The sequence below is a fragment of the Sebastes umbrosus genome, chromosome 8, assembly GCF_015220745.1.
Source record: "Sebastes umbrosus isolate fSebUmb1 chromosome 8, fSebUmb1.pri, whole genome shotgun sequence".
Taxonomy (NCBI): domain Eukaryota; kingdom Metazoa; phylum Chordata; class Actinopteri; order Perciformes; family Sebastidae; genus Sebastes; species Sebastes umbrosus.
The window spans coordinates 3,652,192-3,678,742 of record NC_051276.1 but is presented as its reverse complement, the minus strand read 5'-3'; the positions used below and the strand labels follow the sequence as shown (position 1 = coordinate 3,678,742).

Below are 26,551 nucleotides of genomic sequence, written 5' to 3'. Positions count from 1 at the left end.
AGGGTCTAGTGTAACTGATTTTAGAAATATAGCTTATTCTACACTCAGATATATTACTTAAATTGGCTATGCATTCTTGTGTAGCTTGCTTGTTTGTTTTTTCTACTGTGTCACCAAATGTAATCTAATTTGGTGTTCTCTACAACCGTATGTAATGGGCTGGTTTTTCATCCAATTGTTGAATTCATCCCTGGATGAAGGACGTCTTCCAGCAGATAAAGCCGTCCCATGTTGTCTTCGTGTAGGTCCAGGGTTTCTCCCTGCTTTAAAACGGGCATCCATCTCATTTTGAAGCAGGCTTTCACTGATATGTTTCGGAAAGCAGTGGGCCTGCGCGGATACATGCTTTGTGATAGGATAAACAATAGTCCAATAAATAGACAACATGTGAATCTGGCCAATCCCTGAACACACAATGAGACAAACAACACCACGGGAGCCAATCACAGCCATCCACCGCGAAACAGCATGGCTCAGAGGCGTGTCCCTCTGTCAGGAGCGGGCGTTGTCACTTTAGCTCGTGGGCATTGCGACCAATAGCTAACAAGTTTATCAGACACCAACCAATCACGGTGCGCGAATGTGTAATGTGGAAACTGTGTCCATTTTGGCTCCGCGCAGTCCGCTATCGCCGATGTGAATTAGAACCAAAATGGCTGAACAAGGACCTCAGTTGCAGTCAGTGCCGACCCCCTCAATAATTGACGGCGTAAACGCCCAATAGGAGCTCGACTTGTTATATCCAGTAGCCAATCACATCGCAGCACACAGGAGCTTTGTGGTGAAGTACAGTAGTTCGCTGTCGTCCAGATCAACAAGCCACTATTTTGGAAGCAGTTTGATAAACACTCACTGTTCCTCACTTGATGTCAGTCAGTCGCTCTCTGCGCTTCCAGCGAGACGTTCAGCGATAAACCAGCACTAAACTAGACCAGCCACACAGTCCTGAACCGAGACGGTTGGATGACATCGTCGGTTTAACTTTAAGACAACTAACTCGTTCTTCTATCCATTTTAACAGCAGCAGGTCTGACAGCTCCACAGACAGCGGTCTGCTCCTCTGATTGGCTGATCAACATACAACCGAGCTAGCAACAACTCAGCCTTAATCTGACAACTTGTCACCAGCGCCAGCGTTAGACAACTTATATAGAACAATACTTGACTTATTTTTTTATGTCAAGCAAGTCTTCGTGTTGTTTTGTCAACAAGCAGTTGTTTTTCTCGACGAGCTTCATAGAAAACAACGATATTTAAGCATTGAAGCTAACACTTTGCTAAATAAAGACGTTAGCTGTTGAAGAAGTGAGCAGCCAGCTAACAGCAAACCCTCACCGTCTCCTGAACAATCATTAAAGAAGAGGCTAGTTTGTGTGTTAACTCCTTGGTGCTGTATTCAGGACATTTCACTTTTAAACAGCCCGTCTGATAGACTGCAGGAGGAACTGTTTAACCTCTCGCCTCTTAAAACAACAACAGAGCAGCAGCAGCAGCCAGCTGAGAGTCAGCAGGAGAGCAGTGGTAGCTGAGCTGAGCTGAGGATCTGAGGCAGGTTGTGTACAGACACGGATCCCTCATCGGATTGTTATATTATCAGTGTTATTGTTGAAAATGGCGGCGATCGGAATGGTGCAGATGTTGATCGAAGCAGCCGAGTACCTTGAGCGCAGGGAACGAGGTAAAGTGGATTGTTTTCTACGGTCTGTTTTCTTTATGCACAACTACAATGACCCCCCTCCACATAAATCACGCTCATTTATGCACCTGTCATTTTAAAGCTATTTTAAATCCTGATGCTGCCCTTTATTTATTTTGTTTTACATGAAGTAATCTGGCCATACATTAAATACTGTAATTGGATTTTGCAAAACATTTTTGCACACAACGTTACCTAAAATAATCGATGTTAATATTCAGACAAATGTGCAAAAACACGTGCATTTGCCTTTTTCTGATGATGAATAAAAGAGTGCATGCATATGTGGCAGATGCAGTGAGATGTGCAGGGAGACATTGTTTTCATGGAGGCCCCTCCTTTCCCTCTGTTGTGGTTTGCTGGTGGGGTTTATTCTAGTTCAAGATGACATCATTGTCCAGGCTGAGGGGAGAAAATGCTGTATTAAGACACTGCATGGGATCCATCCATTGCATGCCTGCACTTCAACAACAATGCACTGCTACTGAATTCCAAAAGGCTCAAGATCAAATGTGGCACATTTTGCAGCCTTTCTATTCTCGGTTTGGCTTCTTTTCACTAGAAGCCAAACTGAGGCTATATCTGGCTATATTTTGCATTGCCAGATATCTGGACATGTGACCACTATGTTGTTTACTTGCTTGCAGAAGCTGAACACGGCTATGCCTCCATGCCACCTTTCATCAGCAGCCAAGAGAGGGAGAGCTTGAAAAGGAAGAGCAAAAGCAAGAAAAACACAAGTAGCAGGTAAAGACATGTCAGCTCCTGGTGGCCAGAACATAAACACCGTATCATTTTCCAGCTCTGCAACAAGGCGCTCATAATATCCCCACTTCAAGTCAGGCTTAATCCATTGTTTCAGAATCATATGTGAACACATTGAACATTTTGTTTTGCATTTTTTTGATGCTGCAATTAGAAATATTTCAAACCAGAGTAATATGAAATACAACCACTGCTAATTTGTGCCCAACACTACAGAAAACGGTCCTCTGATATTACAAGATGCAGCTGCATGTGAATGTGTGAGTCTATCGGGTTAAAGCCATGTTTTGACTTCCCCCTTGTCTTCTTTGAAGCGTGTGACTGACAGCAGCAAACATCAGTCTGGCTTGAGGCGAATGGCCACTCGGTAAGGCAAACGGGGTCAGTCAAGGTGACTGCAGAAGACATTTCAGTGAGGGAGCATGTCCTGACAGCTCCAGTCAATAGACACCACTGCACACACATAAAAGTCCATAAATCAATCATATGGGACGGATTTATGTCGCGTCCATGCCCCTCGGATCAATGTGTGCTCCGTGATTAGATTGCAGTTAGGGTTTCATGCAATTGCGAAATTTCGTTTGTAAAACTCATTTGAACATGAAGCTTTTGTGAATGCATTGATGATTGCATTGATTATTCTATATGAACTAAAAGATTTGTGTTTATATCTACCTGTATTTATGCGCATATGCACATGAGACGCCCTGAATAAAACACCAGAAGAAAACAGCTAATTAGTGCTGGCTGAGGTTGAAAAGTTGGCTTGTCAATATAGAGAAGATGTAATAAATTCTGATGAAAACCCTTTTTTAGATAATCGCTGACATTGGGGGATACACCAACGGCATATTGCTGCCACCCACCATAGCGTGCCTTCTTATCATCAGAGATAAAAAACTGACTAAAACACTGCCCTGTGTGGAGAGAGAGGCCATAGATTAATGTATATACAATAGGGCTGTCAAATTTAATGCGATAATAATGCATTTTTTTGGGTTGTAGTGGGCTCAGTTTTAAAGCTATGTGAAGATACTGGCATCATATGAAACTAAAAAACCTAAGAAATCCATTGGTACCAACCATGTCATACTAGCTTGTTGTGAAGGAGGTTAAATAATGCTCCAAACTTACACTAAATGTTGGCGAGGAAAACTGGCATGGCCATTTTCAAAGGGGTCCCTTGACCTCTGACCTCCAGATATGTGAATGTAAATGGGTTCTGTGGGTACCCACGAGTCTCCCCTTTACAGACATGCCCACTTTATGATAATCACACGCAGTTTGGGGCAAGTCATAGTCAAGTCAGCACACTGACACACTGACAGCTGTTGTTGTCTGTTGGGCTGCAGTTTGCCATGTTATGATTTGAGCATATTTGTTATGCTAAATGCAGTACCTGTGAGGGTTTCTGGACAATATTGGTCATTTTTATGTGTTGTTAATTAATTTCCAGTAATAAATATATACATACATGTGCATAAAACAGCATAATTGCCCACTCCCATGTTGATAAGAGTATTAAATACTTGACAAATCTCTCTTAAAGGCACATTTTGAGCAGATAAAAAAATGTGTGATAAATTTGCGACTATTCGTGATTAACTATGGACAGTCATGTGATCAATTGACAGCCTAATTAAAACAGAATTTTTAGTTAATCAGTGACATTGGGGGCACTCCCCCCCCCAGTAGACAGAACAACAGCATATTGCTGCCACCCACCAGCATACATTCTTTATATCAGATAAAAAGGGTGACCGACTAAATCACTGCCCAGTGTGTAGGGAGAGGCAATTGATAAATGTATGTACAATAAATGCCATGATGTACCAGAGTTACAGAAGAGTAGGGTAGCAGCCAGGTCATATAATGCATGTTACCCATTCAGATTGATGGTAGCCCTGGACTGAACCCACATCAGCTATGTTGGCTCTGAGGGCACACTATCCATCATCCTCTGGAATGAATGCAGAAGACATGTGGTGAAAGATAAAAATACAGATTTATATATATAGGCCTCTTACCTTGTGTAACCCAATGTACTGTATATCCAGCTGTAATAGCTGGAACCATTTCTGTAACAGACTATCTGACATTAAGAATGCCTACTTCAGGCAGTGATTGGTCAGGTGTGAAGTCTTCACACATCTGCTTCCATCACTTTCGTTATCCCCACTTGAACTATCCCACCTTGCCCCTATCTTTGATTGCAGGCCTTTAGACGTTGTTGGATGACACGTTGTATAAACTTGTTTGTTTGAAGAACAGCACCTTGACCTGAAGTGTCCTCTGGATGGCTCAGTATTCAATGTACAGAGCTCATGATATGTGAAGCATGTAGATTGTGTTTATCTATAGGCCTGTTACCCCTCATAACCCAATGTACATATCCAGCTATGTCATCCGCAGATCTAAAGTTGCAAGACTGCTATACAAAGACATGTGGGTATTCCATACCTTCACGTTTGCTATCGGTTAAACAGTTGATTATTTTTTCAATTAATCATTTGCTCTATACAATTTTAAAGAACATAGTTCCCAGAGTCCAACATGACGTCTTCAAATGTCCTGTTTTGTCAGACCAACAGTCCAAAGCCCAAAGATATAAACATCGACTACGTTTACACGCACAAAATATTCAGTTTTTTGCCCTTATTCCGAAAAAGACAATATTCCTACCAGGCTGTTTACATAGCCAATGAAAATTAATGTTCCACTAATATTCCCATTTACATGCAGCCGTGCATACTATATATTAACGTAACCTGTGTCAGACATGTTGGACCGTGCGAACACAGCCTCCCTCTTTCATTCCTTCAACCACCGTCTTGGAAAGATCGGCGTTGCGATATTTGCACATATCCAAAAACCTGTTGATATTATCCACATCTTTCATTAAAAAGGAGGTGTGTTTCTCCTTCCGACCAGAAATGTGGGCTTTTCTTTTGGGCACGCATGTCTGCAAATTCCGCTAGTTGGTTTGCGTTCAACGCACAGAGCTGTCCGTAACTCAGCCGGTGTGTCGCAAACTGCCGTAAAAACCCCAATTGAGTCGATATTCTGAATGCGCTGTATACATGTCCAAATTATGCTCCTAAATCCTGAATAATATCGTCATATCCCACGTCTTAATCGGAAAATGCTTCATTCTGAATAAGGCTTAATTCAGAATATCCAAATGAAATATGCTGTTTAAAAGACCCGTATCAAATTCGGAATATTGTCATATTTGGAATATTAGTGTGTATGTAAGTGATAGTAAAAAGCAAATCCTCACATCCACACATACATGCATTTACCTAATTGGTGTGCCTGATAAACGGGAAGACATTTTTCATTCATTGTATATATGTGTACATGTGTAAGTACTGCTCTTTTAAAAGGACCTTGGTGTTACTCAAATATTTGGTTTGGCCTGTTGTCCAGGATTATGTCTGTAGGGCTTGACAGCGCATTCCATGACTGTGTAATGTTCTTCTTCCATTACCTCCGTGTACTAAAAGATGCAGAGTGCGGAGTGCTGCAAGAACACACCCACGTCCAGCTCCGAACATGTCTTAACATGCTTATGTGGCGTTACATTTTTAGACATGTCTAGTGGGACTAGCTTTGTATGTCAAGTAGACTACGAGCCGCTGCAGGTTTGTCCTCCAGCCATAAAAAAGCTTTTCAGCTTACCAGCACTTTCTCCATTGTATTTGTTTAACTACAAGGTCATGTTAAGCCCTCATCATCTATGAGCACTTAATCAGCTATTACTCGTTACTATTCAAGGGCCACACTTGTTATTAATAAGGCTTTCTGTCCTGCCTAGATGATGTGATGTGATGTGGTCTAGTGTGATACTGGCTCTTGATCATTAATAGGCGGACCAGCACTATGACTGAATGTAATTGCCTCGTCGGGGGGGGGGGGAGGGTGGATGGGGGATTTCTGCTGGACCATTAATTGATCAGGTATGATAAGTAATGTTGTTGTTGTTGTTGAGGCTTGGTGAGATGTAGGGCGGGCAGCCATGTATGTATGTATGTATGTGAAGCCACTCAAATCAGTATGAACAAGCTCCTCCAGTTTCTGTTGTTTAACCACGGCGTGGACGTGCGAGTAGTGGGGGAGGGGAGTCTCCGTGTTTCTGGCGTGTATGTGTGCCTGTGTGTCAGTAGTAGTGACTCCCCCTCATCTCTCTCTTTTCCCATTTTCTCTCTCTCTCCTCACCTCCTCCACCCTCCTGCTCTGTTCTCACTCTTGGCAGGCAGTGGAGAGCACCAGCTCCTCCATTACATAGATGGAGCGTCCTCCCCCACCCTGCACACACACACACACTGTGCAACTACAGTGCACTATGGAAATCATACAGTGATCTTGCCATCCATGTTGAGCAGGCAAATTGTGTCTTTTCCATATTCACCACCCGGTGTTGTTGTTGTTCAGGCAAATGTGGCCGACTTGGGCGAGGCCACAGAAAGGAAAGCACGGGTTGATGGTAGACTCATGGAGAAGAATCTTGTTGTAGACCAAGCCAAAGGAAAGATACATCATCTTGCTACAATTCAGTTATCCAGTATAATCTGATAATCTTAAACTTTCTCCATCAAGAACCCCCCTAAAGAGACAATAGCCCTTTGACCCCATGTAGTAAGACTATGTCCAGGGATCTATATGGGAAGATTGAACGGTCGTTCCGTTTCTTGACATTGCCCTGACTGGTCCGCACCAAGTGACGCACTGTCATTTTCAGTTGACGCGGAAGCTGCGATAGTAGCTGCAAGGAGCAGTTTCACAATGATTTAACTTACTTCTGTAAGTTGACCCAAAGAAGGAACCAGGAACCAACCATGGTTTTATCATTCCTGTCGTTAATTACCAACTGCGACAGCAATGCTGGTATTGTTTTCACCTTGTGAGTCTGTGTGTGTGTGTGTCATCATGGCAAAATGTGGTCCTGGAGAAAACAGGAACTACCACAAAAGAGGTTTTGAGTTCTTCTCTGGGTGTTTATATGTCTGTCTATGGACAGATTTTCTCAATGCGAGGTTCAGATTTCGAAGATGGGTGTGGTCCGAGCAAGAGCGTCAGAAGTAGGGGGGGTAGCAAGTGGGGAAGGGGCCATTGGCCCCTCTTTACGCCCCTGATTTGGCATCGCGGTTGGTGTGATCCCATCACCAGATGGTCTCTAGTATTAACTTTGTACTCACTAAGGTAATTGCTAAAATCTAGGAATGCAGTGACATTGCTAAAAAGAAGTTGAACAGGGCAAGAAATATGATCAGCCTCCTATTTGGAGGAAACAAATGAAGGCCAACTGCAAAATTATCATCCAAAATGGTCATTATAAACATTCATCACAGTTTACAGACCCACTTCCCGATTCAACTTTGACCTAGCGTACTTTCTGTATTTGTGCGCACACACCGTTTTTCTGTGTTATGAGGAACTACTAGCAACGTCAGGTGTTTTACCTGCAAACAAAGTGGTTTAGAGAACCTGGCTACTCTGTCGGCTTCTTTACAACCTGTCTGATCACATGACTGCTCATGTTTTTTTGCTGCATCAGACTCAGGTGTTGCGATGTTCCCAGATGTGAGCACTTAACTTTGGTGAGGAAAATATCCAATGTAATGTACGGATATAGAATTAGAGCAATCCATACATTATTCTACATGCTCACAATAGAAAACCTCATCATTACTCAGTATGACCTAATATCAGCTGTACCCTGTCGTGCCATGGGTGCATTAGATGGAGGGGTGGAGGGTTATGGGGCGGAGGTGGGAGGTGTCCCAGAGCCTGAAATGTAGCCTGAATAAGTGGGATCATTTCCCTGCCAGCGCTGTTATGTCACCAGCGGCTGTCTGCCCTGCACAGGAATGCACACTGGCTGGAGGGGGCCAAGTGAGATAGAGAGCACCCAAAGCTGAAACAAGATGATACCCCGCACCACACACAGACATGACACCCACTGCCGTACTGAGGATAGTGGAAGACAGTATTTCTAAGCTTAAGTCTTGATAGTAAGTTGTCAAACATGGAAGTTAATCAAGGATCAGGTGTGATTAGGGGCGGGAAAAAAATCGATTCACTTATACCTTCGTTTTGTTTTTTTTACGATTTTGAAATTAATTTTTTTAATGCCAGAATTGATATATTTGCTTCATTTGAGTCTATGCGGAGGTAGAAGGAAGTTACCGCTTTTATTGTTGTAGTCTGAGTAACGTGACGTCATATCCGTTCCGTATTCTTCAACAAAAAACAAACCGCAGCCGGCCGTAGTGAGCCGAAACGAAAGCAGGAAATGGCGGAGGGTCGGCGTGGATAAGACCTGCACCTTCACATTTTATATCGAAAGTGGTAAACACTACACACTGCCAGGCAAAGCAGTGCTAGACACGATGGCTAAAGCTACATGCTAACTCTGTCATGGACAGGAAATGTTATCGTATTGCGGTAACGTGCGGTCAAGCCGGCCGTCACTCTCATCTCCGTGATCAAATCGCTACAACTGTAGAGCACCCATATACTGATATTGATGTTCTCTGCATTCAAACGGCCCCGATGGAGCTGACCATGGATGTATAAAGAGAACGGTGCTGACGGGAGAGCTAGAGGAGGACTTGGCAAAGTCATATGTGACTATGTCCGGTTTTCAAAATAAGGTGTTAACAAAGGGAACTGTATATACAAAATACATATATGGAAATAAGATTGATTGGATTATGTTCACTAGAAGTATAAAACATTACATGTCCCTTGTGAATTAAAAAGAAAATACCACTAATTTGTGAGGGAAATGTCTTTATTCTTTGATTTTTGGGTCGCTGGAAATTTTTTAATCAATATTTCTTGACAATAACTGTTATATTTGACTTCAGGGCACCTCTGACTCAAGCCCCCAGGAAGTGTGCCGGTCGCCAAACGGTGGTACTGCAACTTCCGTGTCAGTCACGTGATGCATTGGGCCCAAAAACACTTTTTCACATAGACTTCCATTGGTAAAGAGACGTCTGTAACTCAGCGGATAATTTTTTTTGAGGTGAATCAACTCCCCAGTACGAACACTCTAATAGCCCTTATTTAAAAAAATAAGTTTTTAAAGTTGCAAAACACACTAATAGCTGAATCCAGAGTTATTTCCCTTCCTCCGTTCATGTGAGTGAGACCCAGACCGAGGCTGGAGCGCAAGCCGTGACGACGGCGTGACGTTTGGACCCGGGACGTTGGGATCCGAGATAATTGGCGGAGTAGCGTCCGCTCGGTCACATGACCTGTCATGTGACCGAGCGGACGCTACTCCGCCAATTATCTCGGACGCTACTCCGCCAACATCCGGGTACTTTTCCAGACGGAAGTCGAGCCATTTAGGCTTCATGTGCCAATGAGCAACTCTCATAGGAATGACCAGGGCCCCGCCTCCAACACTGTATCCAGTTCTTTTAATATATCTATGCTCTGACTACATACACGCTGAAAATCAAACATTTTTATAGTCACAATTTAGATATTTTCCAAAGTAAAAGTCCCTAGAAGTGTATGATTCATCTTTTTCCCGTGGTCTGGTGTTAAAAAAGTTAACTAGTAAATCGTAATATCAAATCGCAATACTTGTAGAATCGCAAAACTTAAAAATCGGCACCCAAATATCATGATAGTATAGAATCGTGAGATAGATGAATCGTCCCAGCCCTAGTGTGTGCGTGAGAGTCCTCTGAGGATCTGGGCCATGGCATGGTGACAGTGTCAAGCTGAGCAGAGCTGAAGGTGCAGAGGCTATTTTTGGAGCCGGGTTGGGGGGATCAGGAGGTCAGGTGGAGGTAGATGAGGGTTCAGGAATGCTGAGGGGATCTTTACCTTTTGCCACGCCACACACACACATACACACACATACACACACATACACACACATACACACACATACACACACATACAGACACAAAACCACCACCCATTCAGCCTTTATCACACAAGTCAGTCCAGCACATTCATTCCAATAACTACACATAACCCTGTTTCTGCACCCTCTTTTTCTGTCTGTCTGTCTCTGTGTGTGTGTGCGTGCGTGCGTGCGTGCGTGTTGCTTAAACACTGCAATGCAGAAGTCATGCTGGCCACTAGCACACCTCCATCTCTCAGTTTACCTTCAGCACCGTGTCTCCCTCACCCCCCACCTCTCTCAGTACTACATGCACAGTGGATAATCAGGCAGTATGAAGGGGCATAGTCCCTCGCTTCTGTTTCTAGTTACTGTTACTATGTTTACCCCCGGCCTCTTCCATCACGTATCTGAGTGCGGTCCTTAAAAAAGCACAAGTGTCCCCCTGTAGATTGAGCCTCGGGCATCACAATACACCAGCCTGTTCTTCTATTTTTCCTAGAAATCTCATTTTGTCAGCCTTTTTCTGGCTGCTCATAAACTCCCACACAGCCTTTTCTCTCCCTCTCTCTCTCACTCCCCTGCAGCAAGGCCTTGGACCGCATTGATGGCACACAATGAGGAAACCTTACCCTGTTTAAGCAGTGGCCCTGTTATTATGTGTGGTTCCTCATATGTGTTTTTTATCTCCACAGGTCTACGCACAATGAAATGGAAAAGAACAGGTATGTAAAAGCATCCTCATCTCATCTCTGTGTGTGCACTTTTGTGAATTGTCGCTGTTCCTCTGTCGCCGTGGAAAGCGTCTGTAAATTACGGGTTGTAGATGGAAAATATTTTTATATATCAGCTTAAGAATCACCGTTAAGTATGGAGAATTCAAATTAAAAGAGTTAATAAATTATTCTCATTTTAGTACTCTGGATAATCAGGCCATAAATAAATGTTTTAAATGAAAAAGGAAACTGAAAAAGCAAATTGGATATTTAAATGATAAATTGATATTGTGAAATTTGAAATTTTGAAAGTGTTTGAAAAAAATCCTGATCTGGAAAATGGAGACATTTAAATTAACGTACGTACACACATTCATGCTCACCAGAGGACGACTTATCACTTTGGTGATCCCCCTGACTTTTCCTCTAGCACCATCATCAGCTCAACATTTCAATGTGTCCAATACTCTGTTTTATGACCTAATGACATTCCCATCAGCCTCAGCTGTAATTTGTGTAAAGGCTGGCCCATACTAAAAGATTTCGCCAAAACAGCACACACCACACAGTGGAAACAAACATAGCGACGGGCAGAAAGAATTAGTGATGTTAGTTATTGTACTACTTTGTACTGAAAATTCACAAAGAAAAAAGAAAAATAAGGGATGAAGTCATGGAGACACGTTAACTAAACACTTGTGTTGTTGCCACAAATCAACGAATTAGTCCTTCATTTCTGAGCTCCATCTTTTTACTACTTTATGCTTAGGGTTTTGCATTAGCTCATGCATTAGCTCAGCCGATGACTGCGTCATCGGCTGTCCTCGGGGTTCCCCACACACACACAACGGGATATCCGATCATAAATATTGAGCTTGATTCTTGTGTAGTGTGACTTAACTGATGTCACCTTGTAAATGCTTGTGTGTGTGTGAGAGGCTGCAAGGGCTCGAAATAGTATAAATACGAATGGGACAACACTGTTATGTAACATTGCGGATTTTTACGTTACGTTTTTTACTGCCCGATTTGAACGTCTTTTAAGGCTCTTGCCTTATGAGACGAGAGGTAACTGTCAAATAATCCATTTACTCGTTTTGGTCAAACAGCTTCAACTAGGTGTATAATATAGCCTATGCTTGCATTCCTCTGAGTTCATGTGTTTTAATGTAACTCCTTAATGTTATGTAGCGTTTCTGTGTAAATGTAGTATGCCTGGCTGAACACATAATGGGCCGTCCTCTTTGTTTACCTTTCTTTTTTTAAGCCTCCCGGCTTCCCCTGGTAACCCAGTGTTTATTGTCCAAACGCTATGAATTGTGGGTAATTCCCTCAGGCAAAAGTCTGCAGAAATGTGGACTTACTGAAAGTGTGCGTAAAGCGCTCAATATGTCTGTGAGAGAACCCTCCAGCACTTGACCATTTGACAGTGGGACAGCCCTAAACCTTCACGGACCTTCTGGGAAAGCGCCTCAAAGTCCGTGAGCTTGTGCATCAGAGGACTGGGCCTATACCTGCTTAACGTCAGCATGTTAGCTTTGACATTGCGAGCATCTTAGCATGCTGATGTTAGCATTTTAGCTCAAAGCACCACAGTTCCAAAGTAGAGCCTCACAGAGCTGCTAGCATGGCTATGAAACACCACATTAATACGTTTACTATAATACTTTTTGGCTAAGATAATGTCCCAGTTGTAATACCAGGCTGTGAGGTTGTAATGATTCCAAACAAAACACCAAACTGCTGTTGTTTTTCAGGAGTTTCTCACTCAGACAGCAAATTAGTATTTTATTTCTTTATTTCTTTATTGGTCACTCTCAGTGCTTCCATCATGCCTGTGCCAGCTGATCTAAACCAGCAGCTCGGTGGACAGCCTGAATAATATATGGAACTGAGGCCTGTGCCTGGGATTTAGCTCTCTGTATGTGTGTGCGTGAGCGTGTGTGTGTGGAGACACCTCATGCACCTTAGCAGTGCGTCAAAATTACGACCACAGCCCGTCGTATTACACTTGAGAACATTCATAGCCTTTAGCCAGTTTCTCCCACCAGTAGCTTGATGATAGAAAGCCATCATATAGGCAGATAGTAAATTACTCATGGAGACCGACTGCTAGCAAAGCCAGAGGAGTGCAACGAGACCCCCCCCCTCCGGTAATATTGGCTCAGTGAAATCTCCATACACACCTTCAAAGTCTTATTTTGTACAACTCCCCTCCCCTATGTCGTTGCACACAGAACCAATACCATGCATGTTTGTGTCTGTTTGTGTGTGTGTACATGTTTACATCCATGTAACATGACTCCAGCCACCACCACGCCTTTTTTGCTTCCCACCCAGCTAGTCACGGACAGTTACTGTTGGGGGTCAGAGGGCGAGAGCGACGAGGACAGCGGGGTGATTTGCTGCTGGACCTGTCGTGTGCATTTAAAAAAGGACACATGCGCGAAATTAGGGCAGAGAAATGCAGGTTCTGGCTTCAGGCTGCACACGCACGCCTATATCTCCACATACACACTCACCTATTCACACACTGCACTGAAGCCACACTGAACCAGAATAACCCGTGTCGCTGAAATAGTGCTGTGGGTTACAGCCACACCCAAAGTGTTTTGTTTTTTTCACTCAGACACCATGTGACCTGACCTGTGCTGTTTGATGAGTCTGCTGCTCGTCAGTGTTGTTTTAATGAACATTAGCTCAGCCCTGCTGATTATGTCAGAACAACTCAGCCAAGGGCATTTCTCTGTTATGTAATGGCAGTCTTCATGCACTTTGGACTGAGTCAGCTGAGAAACAGGCACTTGGTTTCTGCAACTGAACACTGCTTTGTACTGTATGTGCTTGCATGGGCCTCACTTGCAGTGCCGGTGTTTTTTCAAAAGGGCAAGGGGCAATGACGGACCAGCCATCTGGAGCACCGGTAGTTTTCCCGGTGGGCCGCTTGGCAATTAGGGCCAATGCAACACAAAATATTCATATTATAAAATAATATACACGAATTACATGAAACCTGCCTTGGCGGAGGTCTGCGCTCTCCGAGTGCACTTCTAGTTATGTATGTGATTGTGATTATTGACAATTTAGTACTTTGCATTAACAAATTAGAGACTAACCACCAATGTAGACCATTTTTCTTGCACTAGGATTTAATGAAGGAACAAAACCTACAAAGAAATATAAATATTGGATGATTATTTCTTAAACTGCTGTATAATAAATATTATTGTTTATTGGGTGGGGGGGTTGTGATGGGCCGGTCTGAGGCAAAAAGTCCAGAGCCATTTTACATTCCCAAGGGCTAGGAATATATTTGTATGTGTCCTCTGCCCACAGTCAAATCAGTCTTACCCTCTCTCCATGTCCTCTTGAATAAATTCTTTCCGGCCGTGACGCTCACATCAGGATTACCTGCAGCAGACAATAAACGAACAGCTCATCCAGCCAGCCCTCAGCTGCCAAAAAAACATTTTTACACTCTCTCTCAGGAAGAGTCTGACGTCCACACGCCCACGCGCTCAGGCACACACGGGCATACAGACACGTACACACTCCGCCGAGGCTGGAGCTGGGGGTGTGTGTTGTGTAACAGCGGGGTCAAGTGGTCGCAAACACCCACCAGACCGTAGCAACTGCCAAGGCTGCCAGCTGAGAGCGACTGAGAGCAGGCTACAGGGAGGAAATGGAGCGGAGATGAGAAATGTAAATGTGAACTGTGTTATAGTACAGCTGACATTAATAATCAGTTCAGATCTGAAAATATGTCATTGATTTTCTTTGGATTTCAGCAAATTTCTGGTTTCTTCTTTTCAAAGGGAGGATTTGCACACTGCTCCTCAAATATCCTGCAGTACATAGCAACATTATGAAGTAATGTTCCAATGCTGAAAAAACACACGAGGGTCTCATCACTTCAAATAGAACCCTACATGTGCAAACATTTTACTCACTTTCTCTTATATGAAGGAGTAGCTCAAGCTTTTGTATCAAAGAGCAGGAAACTAAAACACATGTACAGTTGCTCATGTAGAAAATGCGAATTCCTCTTTGACATTTAAATTAGGGACGTCAATCAATTAAAATATTTAATCGCAAATTAATCGCACATTTTTTATCTTTTCAAAATGTACCTTAAAGGTAGTTTTCTCAAATATGTAGTACTCTTATCAACATGGGAGTGGGCAAATATGCTTACATTATGCAAATGTATGTATATATTTATTATTATAAATCAATTAACAACACAAAACAATGATAAATATTGTCCATAAACCCTCACAGGTACTGCATTTAGCATAAAAAATATGCTCAAATCATAACATGGCAAACTGCAGCCCAACAGGCAACAACAGCTGTCAGTGTGTCAGTGTGCTGACTTGACTATGACTTGCCCCAAACTGCATGTGATTATCATAAAGTGGGCATGTCTGTAAAGGGGAGACTCGTGGGTACCCATATAACCCATTTTCATTCACATATCTGGAGGTCAGAGGTCAAGGGACTACTTTGAAAATGGCCATGCCAGTTTTTCCTAGACAGAATTTACTGTAAGTTTGGAGCGTTATTTAGCCTCCTTCGTAACAAGCTAGTATGACATGTTTGGTACCAACCACTACAACCTAAAATGCGTTAAAGAAATTAGTAGCGTCAAAACAGATTTGCGCGTTATCATGTTAACTTTGACAGCCCTAACCAAAACACATGTAAAGTGGCTCACAGAGAAAATGCAAAATCGTCATTGACATTTAAATGTTTTTTTGCTTAGTGTTCGGGGAACGATCCTCCCTACTCCCTACTTCCTTTTTGGCTGATATTTATTTTCTATATCTATTGATGCCAAAGTTGCATTAATGATGTCTTATAATGGGCGGGGAACTTGAATACCTTTTAAGTAATTAATTAATTTAAGTATTGAAACTGTCAAATATCCAAATGTAGCTTACTTATTCTTTAATCAGACCATATTTTGATTGAAATTATGATTTTCTCAATTTTAGATAGCATTTTATTGAGGCACAGCTCTTGTAAGGCCGCTTGTGTATAGACAACATTTAACATTTCAGAGGTTTGCCTTCTATTGTATAGCAAGCCTTTTGTATAAGTCTACAGCCACGCTAGCAGCTCTGTGAGGTTATACTTAGGCATTTAGGTGGTACTTTGAGCTAAATGCTAACATCAGCATGCTAACATGCTCACAATGACAGCGTTCACCATGTTCACCAACTTAGTTTTGAGTGTTAGCATGCTAACATTTGCTAATTAGCACTAAGCTCAAAGTACAGTTGCGGCTGAAGGTGATGTCATTAGTTTTGCAGGACATTTGTCATAGACCAAAATATTGGTTCAAACTGGAATTTCTGATGATGACACTAAATGAAAAGTTAAGGACTCGCCAACGTTACGGTTATTCATCCTGAGGGGGACATGAATGTCTGTACCGAATGTCATAGCAATTCATCCAATAGTTGTCAAATGTCAACTTCATGGTGGTGCTAAAGAAAAAGTCAGAGGATCACCAAAGTCAGTAGGATCATCATCTAGGGACCATGAGCTCAAAATGTCATAGCCATCCATCCGATAGTTGTTGAGCTATTTCTGGAGCTTTCAACCACATCTCATGGTCTTCTTGAGCAGATGAGGTTGTCATGATGAGATGGCTCAGTTTGCATCATGCGACCGAAGCTCCATAATTAGATTACCTGATACAACTGCGATGAAGCTCCAGAAAAAAGTTAGGAAGTGGACCTTGAGTTATTTATTTATTATCATCAAACTACTATTTCCAAGGCCAATAATAAACTTGGATATAAAGGTCAACAAATCACATTCTTCTCACAATAATGTTTGACAGTTTCTCTCTCTTTGTTTCTTCTCTTGTGTGTTCAGACGGGCACATCTACGGCTGTGTTTAGAGCGCTTGAAATCCCTCGTTCCCTTAGGACCAGATGCTAACAGGCACACCACCCTCAGCCTGCTGATGAAGGCCAGAGATCATATCAAGGTGCGTGTATTTATGTGTGTTTAGTTCTCACAAGAGGTAAGGCGAGTTTGTTTGTATAGCACATTTCATACACAGAGGCAACTCAAGGTGCTTTACATGATGAAGCTTAAAAAAGACACAGGTAAGTGAAATAAATAAACTTTTTTACATAAAGAAGTTTAAATCAACACAGGTAGGAAGACTTAGATAAAAAGGCAAAATAAAAGTGCAATTTTAGTGCAAATCTTACTATTTCAATTAAAAGGCAGTCATGAACATAAAAGTTTCAAAGTAGTTTCAGTTGGTGCAAATCTGGGATTTTCTGGTAGTCTGTTCCAACCATAGAAATAGAATATAGGCGTAGAACGGACATTTCCATTCAAATCAACGTAGCAGGATGGTCAGAGCGGCGGCCATTTTTATGTGTACCGTTGCCATAGCGACCGTTGTAGGGTGTTGACTTCAGCATAAACTAAACCAACTTGCAGCAAGTTGAGGAGAGGTTTTGCAGTAGCGGCAACTGAACGAGCATTGGAGTAGTAACGTTACGAAGCACAAGTCAAATTGAACAACTTAATGCTTCATTCACACACTCTTGTCACAGCGGAGGAAAGCACATTGCTATCGCCAGATTAGTGACAACTTTGTTTGGCTTGTTTTCTGTAAGCAGTGTGGCACTGGAACATGGTGGAATTAGCAGGGAAGCTAGCTAGTGGACAGCTGGCTGGTTAGCGGGCTGACGGCCAGCGGCAGCACCGGGATAAGTCAAAGATAGTTCGAGGCCCTGCTGCTAAACCTCACGCTTGTGCTCGCACTACGTAGACGCGAGTGAGCATCAGTCAAAACAGTGAGGCAACACACGCAAGACTAAACACGATTGACAGCTAAAACCACAATGTTAGCTTACCAAACGAAGGTCCCCTCCATGAATCGGAGGCCCGGCCGATGTTGATCCTAGTTTTACCCCGATGCCGGTCACATTCCTGTTTTGCAAGACGGGCTTCACTAGATATAACTTTGTTCTTTTTGTGCTTCCGTGGAGTTTGTGTTGGAGTCGGAGTTGTGGTGGGGGCTAATCGTTAGCGGACTCCATTTCTAACCGGACGTTAGCTGTGGTTGCACACTGTTAGCCCTGTAGCGTAGCTGAAAATAAAGGCACTCGCGAGCCAGCATCCTTCACATTAAAAGCAGTCTACAGGCTGATAGAGGAAACCCCGAAAGTTGCAGAAGGTCTCATTTTTTAGGTTAGGTTACAACCTGTTCACACATAGGCAATATAAATGATTAAAAAAACATTATACATGTACAAATTTACATACAGTCCCAGTTAATGGAAATGGAGTCGGGATGAGCCTCGACTTTTAGCTTTTCTTCTTTAGCACCAAAGACAATGATCTAAGTTGTTTCTTTATTTAGAAGAACATTCTGGTTCATCCAACCATTTATATTGTCAATGCATTGATGCAGCAAGTCTATTGGAGCATAGTCGGTCAGTGAAAGTGCCATATAAAGCTGAGTATCATCCGCATAATTATGATAAGCAATGTTGTTATTTTGTATGATTCTGCCTAAAAGGGAGCATTTAGAGGTAAAAAAAAAAAAAAAAAGCAGATGTCCAAGGATGGAGCCTTGAGAAACTCCACACGTCATGCTAGATTGCCCAGATACTTTTTTACTTTGTCAAGCTATATTGCATGATGGACTGTGTCGAAAGCAGCGCTGAGATACAGAAGCATTAGAATTGACATTTTGTCAGAGGTGTTGAATCGGATGTCATTTAGAACTTTTAATTAGAGCGCTCACAGTGCTGTGTTTGGATCAAAATCCAGACTGGAAGTCATCTAGACAAAACGAAAGAGCAATTTGTTGAGCGCTGTGGTGGGTTAGTGTGTTTGTATTGTGTTTGAGTGGCTGAATTGTCTCGGATAAGCCACTGAGGGAAAACACACACACACACACAGAGCGACATTTTTGACAACTTCTCCTTGTGTTTTTTCCTCTTCCCACCCGGCAGAGGTTGGAGGAGAGCGATAGGAGAGCTCAGCACACCGTCGAGCAGCTACAGCGGGAGCGAAGACACCTGAGGAGGCGTCTGGAGCAGCTGGGAGTGGAGAGGACCCGCATGGACAGTACCGGCTCCACTATGTCCGACAAGTCCGACTCTGACCAAGGTACGCTGACATAATACACTCACTAATCACCATGAAGTGGTTGATGGTGCAGGTGAATCCAGATGAGAGCAAGACAACAATCATCTCCGACTACATACATGCTGAAAATGTAACATTTTAACTGTGTCAGTTTAGATATTTTCCAAAGTGAAAGTCCCTAGAAATGTATGATTCAACTCTTTCCCATGGTGTAGTTAACAGAACCCCCAATAAATCGAAATATCGAATTGCAATACATATCGAATCGACACCCAAGTACCGTGATGGTATCGAATCGGGAGATGGGTGTATCATCCCAGCCCTAGTGTGCATAAACAATGAAAGTTTAAGTCTAAGTATTTCAAACATGGGGGAAAAACGCAAAACACAATGCTTTTTTGTTGTAGGCACATACAGCAAAGCACACAGTATCATGAACACATAAATACCGATTTAAGATCTGTAAATAGCAGCTGCCTGCTGCTGCTGACTGTACAGGTACCTGGTGTCCTCAGTTCACCGGTACAGGTGCTAGAACAAATGACTAATATTGAATTATGCTTCAGCCCTATAACGATGTTGTCTTTGCGGTTCCTGTGCTCCAACAGAGGACCTGGATGTGGACGTGGAGGGGACAGACTACCTGCTGGGTGACCTGGAGTGGAGCACCAGCAGCGTGAGCGACTCAGGGGACGAGCGAGGCAGCCTGCGCAGCAGCTGCAGCGACGAGGGCTACTCCAGCGCCAGCCTGCTGCTCCTGCAGGACACTCAGGAGAGGGCCAAGCAGCTGGGCTGCAGCCTATAGATGCCACTGGTCACTGACCCAACTCCCAACTCCTCCCCCTCAGCCAATCCCGTCCCCAAGATTGCCTCACCACTCCCCAATCCCGCTCAGACCTCACCCTCTTCCCTCTTCCCTCCCCCCTCCCTCCCTCCCTACCAGGACTTGACCAAGTCTGAGGCCTCTCCTCCAGCCAGGCCTGTCCCCAAGACGACTTCCATCCAGACTGCAACACCTCCGAGACAAACCCGCCACAACATCCAGCCCATCATCAGCGGTCAGTCTTTACGGTGTCACCCCGCTCTGCTCTGCACCAATCAAACGAGTGGGATTTTAAAGACACTCCACCCCTCCGTCTCTCCGTCCATCCATCAGAAACACAACTTTCAGCCAGAGAATGTTACCACACAATATCCCACTGCCTCTTTTTCTATGCCTCAAGAGCCATGGGAAGCACTTCTGAGATTTCACCCCATACGTCACACATATTTAGACACACACAAACACACACACACACACACACACACACACACACACACACACACACACACACACACACACCCACACCCCTCCATCACTCCTAGTTGTCCAGTGAGACATCCCAAAGGTGTGACATGATGTGGGGCTTTTTTTCCGCCCTGCTCTCCAGTCGACCACCTGTGCATGGTATTTTGCACTTAACAGTTGCTTTTGTAAACAAAACTGTTACATCTTTTTTCAAATGCTGTCTCTGAAAAACGTAAAGCCCCCACCCGCCCCACCCCCCTCCCCCATTACAGCTGTTACAGTAATGTTACAAAATGATACGAGTGTTTGAAAAACATGCCAGTGGTCTGAGTCTGGGGATACTAAAGTAGACTGCGTGTGGTGATAAAATGTCGTGGCCCGACAGCAATACGTCCCCTAATCCCCCAGGCATCGGCAGGCTCCTAACTACCCTGTCATTTTCTGTCCACACCTGCCGTTTAGAGGAAAACAAAAACAAACACAAAAAAAATCGTGCAGCATGAGATTGTGAAGGGGCCCGGGGGATATACGGGAGGGTTTTTGGGGGGGTGGGTTTGATGTTTTCTGCCTCTCTCTGATGACTGTGGCGTTTTTAACAGCATACTTTTATCATAAATGTGTGTATGTCACGTCCGAGCCCGGCGACGACGGGGGTCAACTAGCCGGCTCGGAAAACGTTTTAACACCAGCCACCAGGGCCGAATGCTGGTATATCTTGGCAGGTGCTGGTACATTTTTGTACACTACTTCTTCTTCACTGCCCCGTTCACCAGGTATTAATAGGAAGGGAAGAGCCTATCTACTGAGAGCAGTCGAGAGACTGGAGCACATTCCATTATGTAGAGAGGACAGGCAGGTAAGATTGAGAGCATTATTTTTTTTTGCGAGTGGATGTTCCTGCCAATTATTTATGAAGAGGGAGTTCAGTTTGAGACGAGCCGAGTCGCCCTGACGCAGAGCGACCGGCTTTGACTTTTCAGTGGGAACACGCCGAGAAAATGTGTTCACATCTGAAAAGCACTAAAACGTTAAAAAGCCACAGATTTTCCCTCCTTTGCCTTGCCTTCATATAGCTATTTATTGTTTGTGCAGAAATGTTAATGTAAATAGTTTACAGAAAGATCTCTATGTCTATCAACAAATGTATTTATTAGATATACTAAATATATAGATGAATATATAGAAATATATTTAATTAGTCATAGCCTATGTTCTTCTTGTGTGGTTTATTGAGAGTTTCCTACGTGTAGTTTGTTTGCACAGCCTAGTCAACCCATATTTAGAGATGTCTCTTGTGCCTCGAGGCTTTTGTGTCTGTTCAGAATTTCGGCACTGTGCTCCAAGAAAAATGAAAATGTTTTCTCTGTGGTTGATCATAATTTTTTAGCTGTTTTCAAAGCCATCTAACGGGAAAATGAAAGGACAAAAAAAATCTGAATAATTTCTAAAAAATTAGAATTAAAAAGTATAAAAGTGAGAGGAGCCGGTGGCCAGGTTGAGCGGTGGCGACGATTCCTCTGGCAAAGCTACTGTTCGCCCATCTCCGTGCCTGAGAACCTCAAACAAAAATGGCTGCTCCACCTCTTGAGAATTTTCTTTGGGTTCAGAATCATCACGGGCGGGGAGAGGATCGCAGCTTTTCAGAATGTAGATGTTTCCTCAACCCTGCAATGCAGCGGCACAGTGCCAAAGGAACCTCCCCGCTGCTGCTCATCCACCGCTTGCAAATCTCAGTTAAAGCATGAAAATGAATCGGAAAAAATAGATATAGGATTGTTTAGTGTTTGAGTGTGGAATGCTGCTGCTTTTTTTTTGTCAAATTGAAACCTTTTCAAAATCGAGGAGGAACTGTGTAGCCACGTTTCTAAGGGGGACTGACTAAAGGGGACATGTAATACAAATGAGGTGTGAGTGGGCAGTTGTGTTCACTGAAATGCCATCTGTCGGTGTGCGCATGTGTATACAGTATGTAAGTGTGTGTGTGTGTGTGTGTGTGTGTTTCGTCACTGTCTTCAGAGAGAAATTTTTGGGGTGGTAGAGGGTGGGTGGTTTAAAAAAAAAAGATGTAAGGCTAAGTTTCTGTTCTTTTGTTTACTAGTAAAATGCAAAAAAAAAAAGTCCACTTGACAAAGACTTCATGTATTAACCTAAGCATTAATGTCTGTCTACGGGAGTCTCGTGTTTCTTCCTTTTTTCCATCCATGGTCTGTTGTCTGTCTTCCGCCAATCTACATGCATCCGATTCAACTGTAATCAGGCCATTAAGTAGGCGTTATCAGTCGACATAAGCACCATAGATGTGGGTCATTAGGGGCCTACTACGCCTACTACGTTGTGAAAGTGAAACTTAAAAGCAACACGTTCTAACATGTTGTAAAACCTGAAAGGGAAAATCCATTTTGAACACAAACAAAAAGGCTTCTTTAGGTTTAAGCAAAAAAAACCAGTTAGGTTTAGGCAACCAAACTACAACTTCTTTAGGTTTAGGCAAAACTAAGACCTTTTAAGTTTAGGGAAAAACAGTGTTTTGGGTTAAAATAACCACGAACACAAAGACAACTACACATGTTGGTTTCACACGGGATGCCAACTCCGGTCTCCTGGGTGATAACCCTGTGTTTTGTGTCCCATCCATCGTCCCCGACCTCCACCCCATATGGAGTTTCACACTGTCTATACTACAGCGCCTGACTTTTACTTCTACTCCTGTCATAATTACTACGGTCGTTAGAGGTCGCTGTTGTGTTCTTTTATTCCTTCTTTAGGTGATCTACCATGTGAATAGATGATAAAACCTACTAGTTGGTGTAGAAGGCCCCTATTGACCCACATCTAATAGCAACTGATAACGCCTATTTAATAGCCTGACAACAGTCTAATCGGCTGCTACATGTGTGTGTGTTTCCTGTGTGCACGTATGAGCGTGACTCCCTCGTCCATATGCTGTGTTGGTATCCATGGTGCAGGCGAGGCAGGTGCGAGTGGTGGAGGCAGCGTATGCGTTAACCATCACACGCAACTATTGCTCCTCACCTCCGCCCTTCCTTCCCTCTTAAAAACAGACCCTGGTGCTCCCAGCATCTGCCTTAAGAAGCAGGTGTGGAATCTCTCAAAGAACAAGACTACAGTCCGAACCAGTGTGTTAAGCTACAGGTTTTCAGCGTCAGGGGGAAACTGGTGTTCGTGTGTATATTTGATGTTTGCACATTCGTCCCTCGCATACAAAAGTGGCTGATAATGCCCTTAAAAACAGACACAACCTACAAAGAAGTTATATGATATGTATGAGTGTATATGATATATCGACATGTATCACAAGGGCCATTCCTTTTCATTGTCTCAGGCGTGGTGCTTTCATGCATTACACACACACCAACACACACACACACACACACCGCGTCATAGCTCCATGAACATCGTCGTCGCCTGCCTCCTTTCTCCTCAGAAAGGTCAAATGTCTGTTTATTGAACAATAACTTAAAGGAGGGCGTTTTGTGCACTTACCTTTTAATAATTGGGATTATTGTCTTCTAAATAAAAAATAAAAAAATCACTTCAAATGTGGGGAAAAAAACTTTCAAAATGAATTGTGGAGCAGCAATTTGTATTTGCCATTGACATTAAAGGAATAAACATTTGAAACCCTTGTTTACCTACCTATCCCCTTGTCATTGTCTTTATTTTGTGGTTCAAGTCACAAAAGCCTGTACAGTATACGGTATTAACCGAGGAACCCAACCACCGGTTTTCTCATACAATGAATAATCTTCATGTCGAGGCTGAATAGACAGTAATGAGGAGGTTTTTGCATGGCAGATGAAAGAAGGCCTCCATGGGGGGCTTGATCCTCGCCAGCCCTCCAGTGTGTTTCAGAGTAATCTGCTGGCCAAATCCCAGGTTTGTTTGAACACAGCCATCTGACTGCTGCTCAATAACCAACACACACAGAAAGAGACAGAGTAGGAGAAGAAAGAGGGGGGACGAGCATCTTGAAAAGCATCCAGCATCCCGCATCCCTTCTGGAGCTGTCTGTCTGCTGAGGGGGAGGGGAGACACAGGAAAAGGCCTTTTTTCCCATCATGGGAAGCCCCTGTTCATTGTTGGCTCCAATACAATTTCAATAGCATTATACTGTAGGTGATGGACTGGTGACCTTGCCTGAGGATTGAGCTCCAATTGGTGAAATTGAGAAATACTCATATGTAGGCTGATCAGTCCATTCTGGATAGAGGACATGTCTTCTCCACCATTTGCATCTACACCCAAATGCACTGGAGACTGATATTTGGAATCTATTGTTCCATTGAAATATAAGCAAATATATCATTATTGCTCATTGATTGACAAAACACAATCAGCCATGCAGGATTCCCCACTCTGATATGACAAATTGAATAGATTTTGATATCATATATTAGTGTAGAGTTGATCCGGTTTATAGCAGTGGGTCCCAACCTAGGGGTCAGGGGGGGTCACACAATAAATCTAAGGGGTTGTGAGACAAAAAAAATGTAATTACAGTTTTTCCGATTGTTTACAACACATTTTCTGAAAGCATGCCTCATACTCTCAGAACTCTACACGCAATCAAAAAACACACACACAATGGGCAAAACCCCTCAATTCTCCTGCAAAATGAAACTTTACATTCAAAACAATGTTATTTCTTCTCAAAATGGTATTTTGTTTTCAAATGACCACACACAAACCATCATATGAATAGACATTTATAAGAACTAGTTGAACACTGGATGTGCTCAATGTAAAACACTATGATGAATGGAAAACACTTCTTCTCCATTCATCATAATGACTTAGGCCTTTTTTTTGTTCAGTGTTTACACTTACTACAGACAGTACATACATAAGTGTGTTGTAAAATATTTTAGAATATTGTTTTTATACTCAGAACACACAAATACACCGGTAACAAATATAGTTTTATTTTCCCCACAAAACAATGTACACAGTGTACATCCCAACCAACACAAAGTTGCACATACAGTTGGTCTACATACCAAAACAACAGAAGAATTTACTGTATACAGTTACAGTAAAAAAAAAACGAAAAAAAAAAACTATGCTGCATCCTCTCTTCTGTTTCGGTCTGGCCACAGCACCTCATCCACATCACAAGCAATGTCTTCCCTGGCCAAGCAGCGGGGGAAATATCGCTTAGCATGTCAAATACAGCCATGAAAAGCATCAACTGCTATAGCTCCACATGCGTCTTCCATAGCTTGGAGAAGGGGTATACGCGTTTGTGGATTTCGGTCATACACTTTCCATGATTGCTAATTGTAACACTGTGTGACAGGTGTTTGCCCATGTGATGAGTCAGTGTGCATAGTAGGGCAATTGACTTTAGAATTTTGAATGACAGTGTGTTCCTTGTGAAAACGAGATTTTCTTCATGAAAATTATGCCAAATGCAGAGAATTGTGTGTAGTGTTTTGAAAAAAGTGTGTTTTAGAACTGCAATTTGAGTGTAAAGCAGGAATTGTGCTTGTAGTTTAGCAGAATTGGTTCAGGGGGTTGGTGCATGAGTTACATGTGTGGTCATTGTGTGTCAAGTACCAGTATTTGTGTATAAACAATTGAGAAAAACTGTAAAAGAATCACATTTGTTTTTCTGATGTTCCTCTAAGCGTTTCTTTCATTGTGAATTACTGGATGTTATCACCATCGAGCCATACAGAGGCAAAGTCCCGCCCCTTCCGGTGGACCACCGTGGGACCTTATTTCGGAAAAAATGTACAGTAGTCAACGGAAAGAGACAAATCATTTTTTGATCCTGTTTGAATGCCACCATATGATGTTTAAAAGATAAGTTTGCAAGTCAAGAAAGCCGCAGTTTGTTGTAAAACTGTTGAAGTATCAGACTGTGAAAATACGTAATTAGAAAGACTACACACCCAGTGTAAGTGACGTCTCTCTCGCTGAAGCTACGATGTCTTTGTGTTTCGTACTGGGATGTACTCACTCGAGCAAAATTCCCGGCTGAAAAAAAGACCAGGAGTCGCTGGATAAAACACATCGGATAAGATAACGTTACATTTGTGGGTGGAACATAGCTAAGTTAGCTA

At 42.9% G+C, this 26,551-nt stretch overlaps 1 protein-coding gene across 1 annotated transcript; it reads left to right on the top strand.

Annotated features, from left to right (window-relative positions):
- Positions 1–762: 762 nt before the first annotated feature.
- On the top strand, positions 763–22,669 carry mxd1 (MAX dimerization protein 1). Its single transcript, XM_037776788.1, has 6 exons — positions 763–1,678; positions 2,344–2,443; positions 11,027–11,056; positions 16,934–17,048; positions 19,042–19,198; positions 19,786–22,669. The coding sequence occupies exons 1-6, from the start codon at positions 1,612–1,614 to the stop codon at positions 19,980–19,982; spliced, it is 666 nt and encodes a 221-aa protein (XP_037632716.1). The 5' UTR covers positions 763–1,611; the 3' UTR covers positions 19,983–22,669.
- The last annotated feature ends 3,882 nt before the right edge of the window (positions 22,670–26,551 follow it).

Excerpts from the sequence above, each read along its gene's own strand:
- mxd1 (XM_037776788.1), top strand. The coding sequence starts at position 1,612 with ATGGCGGCGATCGGAATGGTGCAGATGTTGATCGAAGCAGCCGAGTAC. Across the intron at positions 11,057-16,933 it reads AATGAAATGGAAAAGAACAG|ACGGGCACATCTACGGCTGT; the intron begins GTATGTAAAAGC and ends TTGTGTGTTCAG. Across the intron at positions 19,199-19,785 it reads CAAGTCCGACTCTGACCAAG|AGGACCTGGATGTGGACGTG; the intron begins GTACGCTGACAT and ends GTGCTCCAACAG.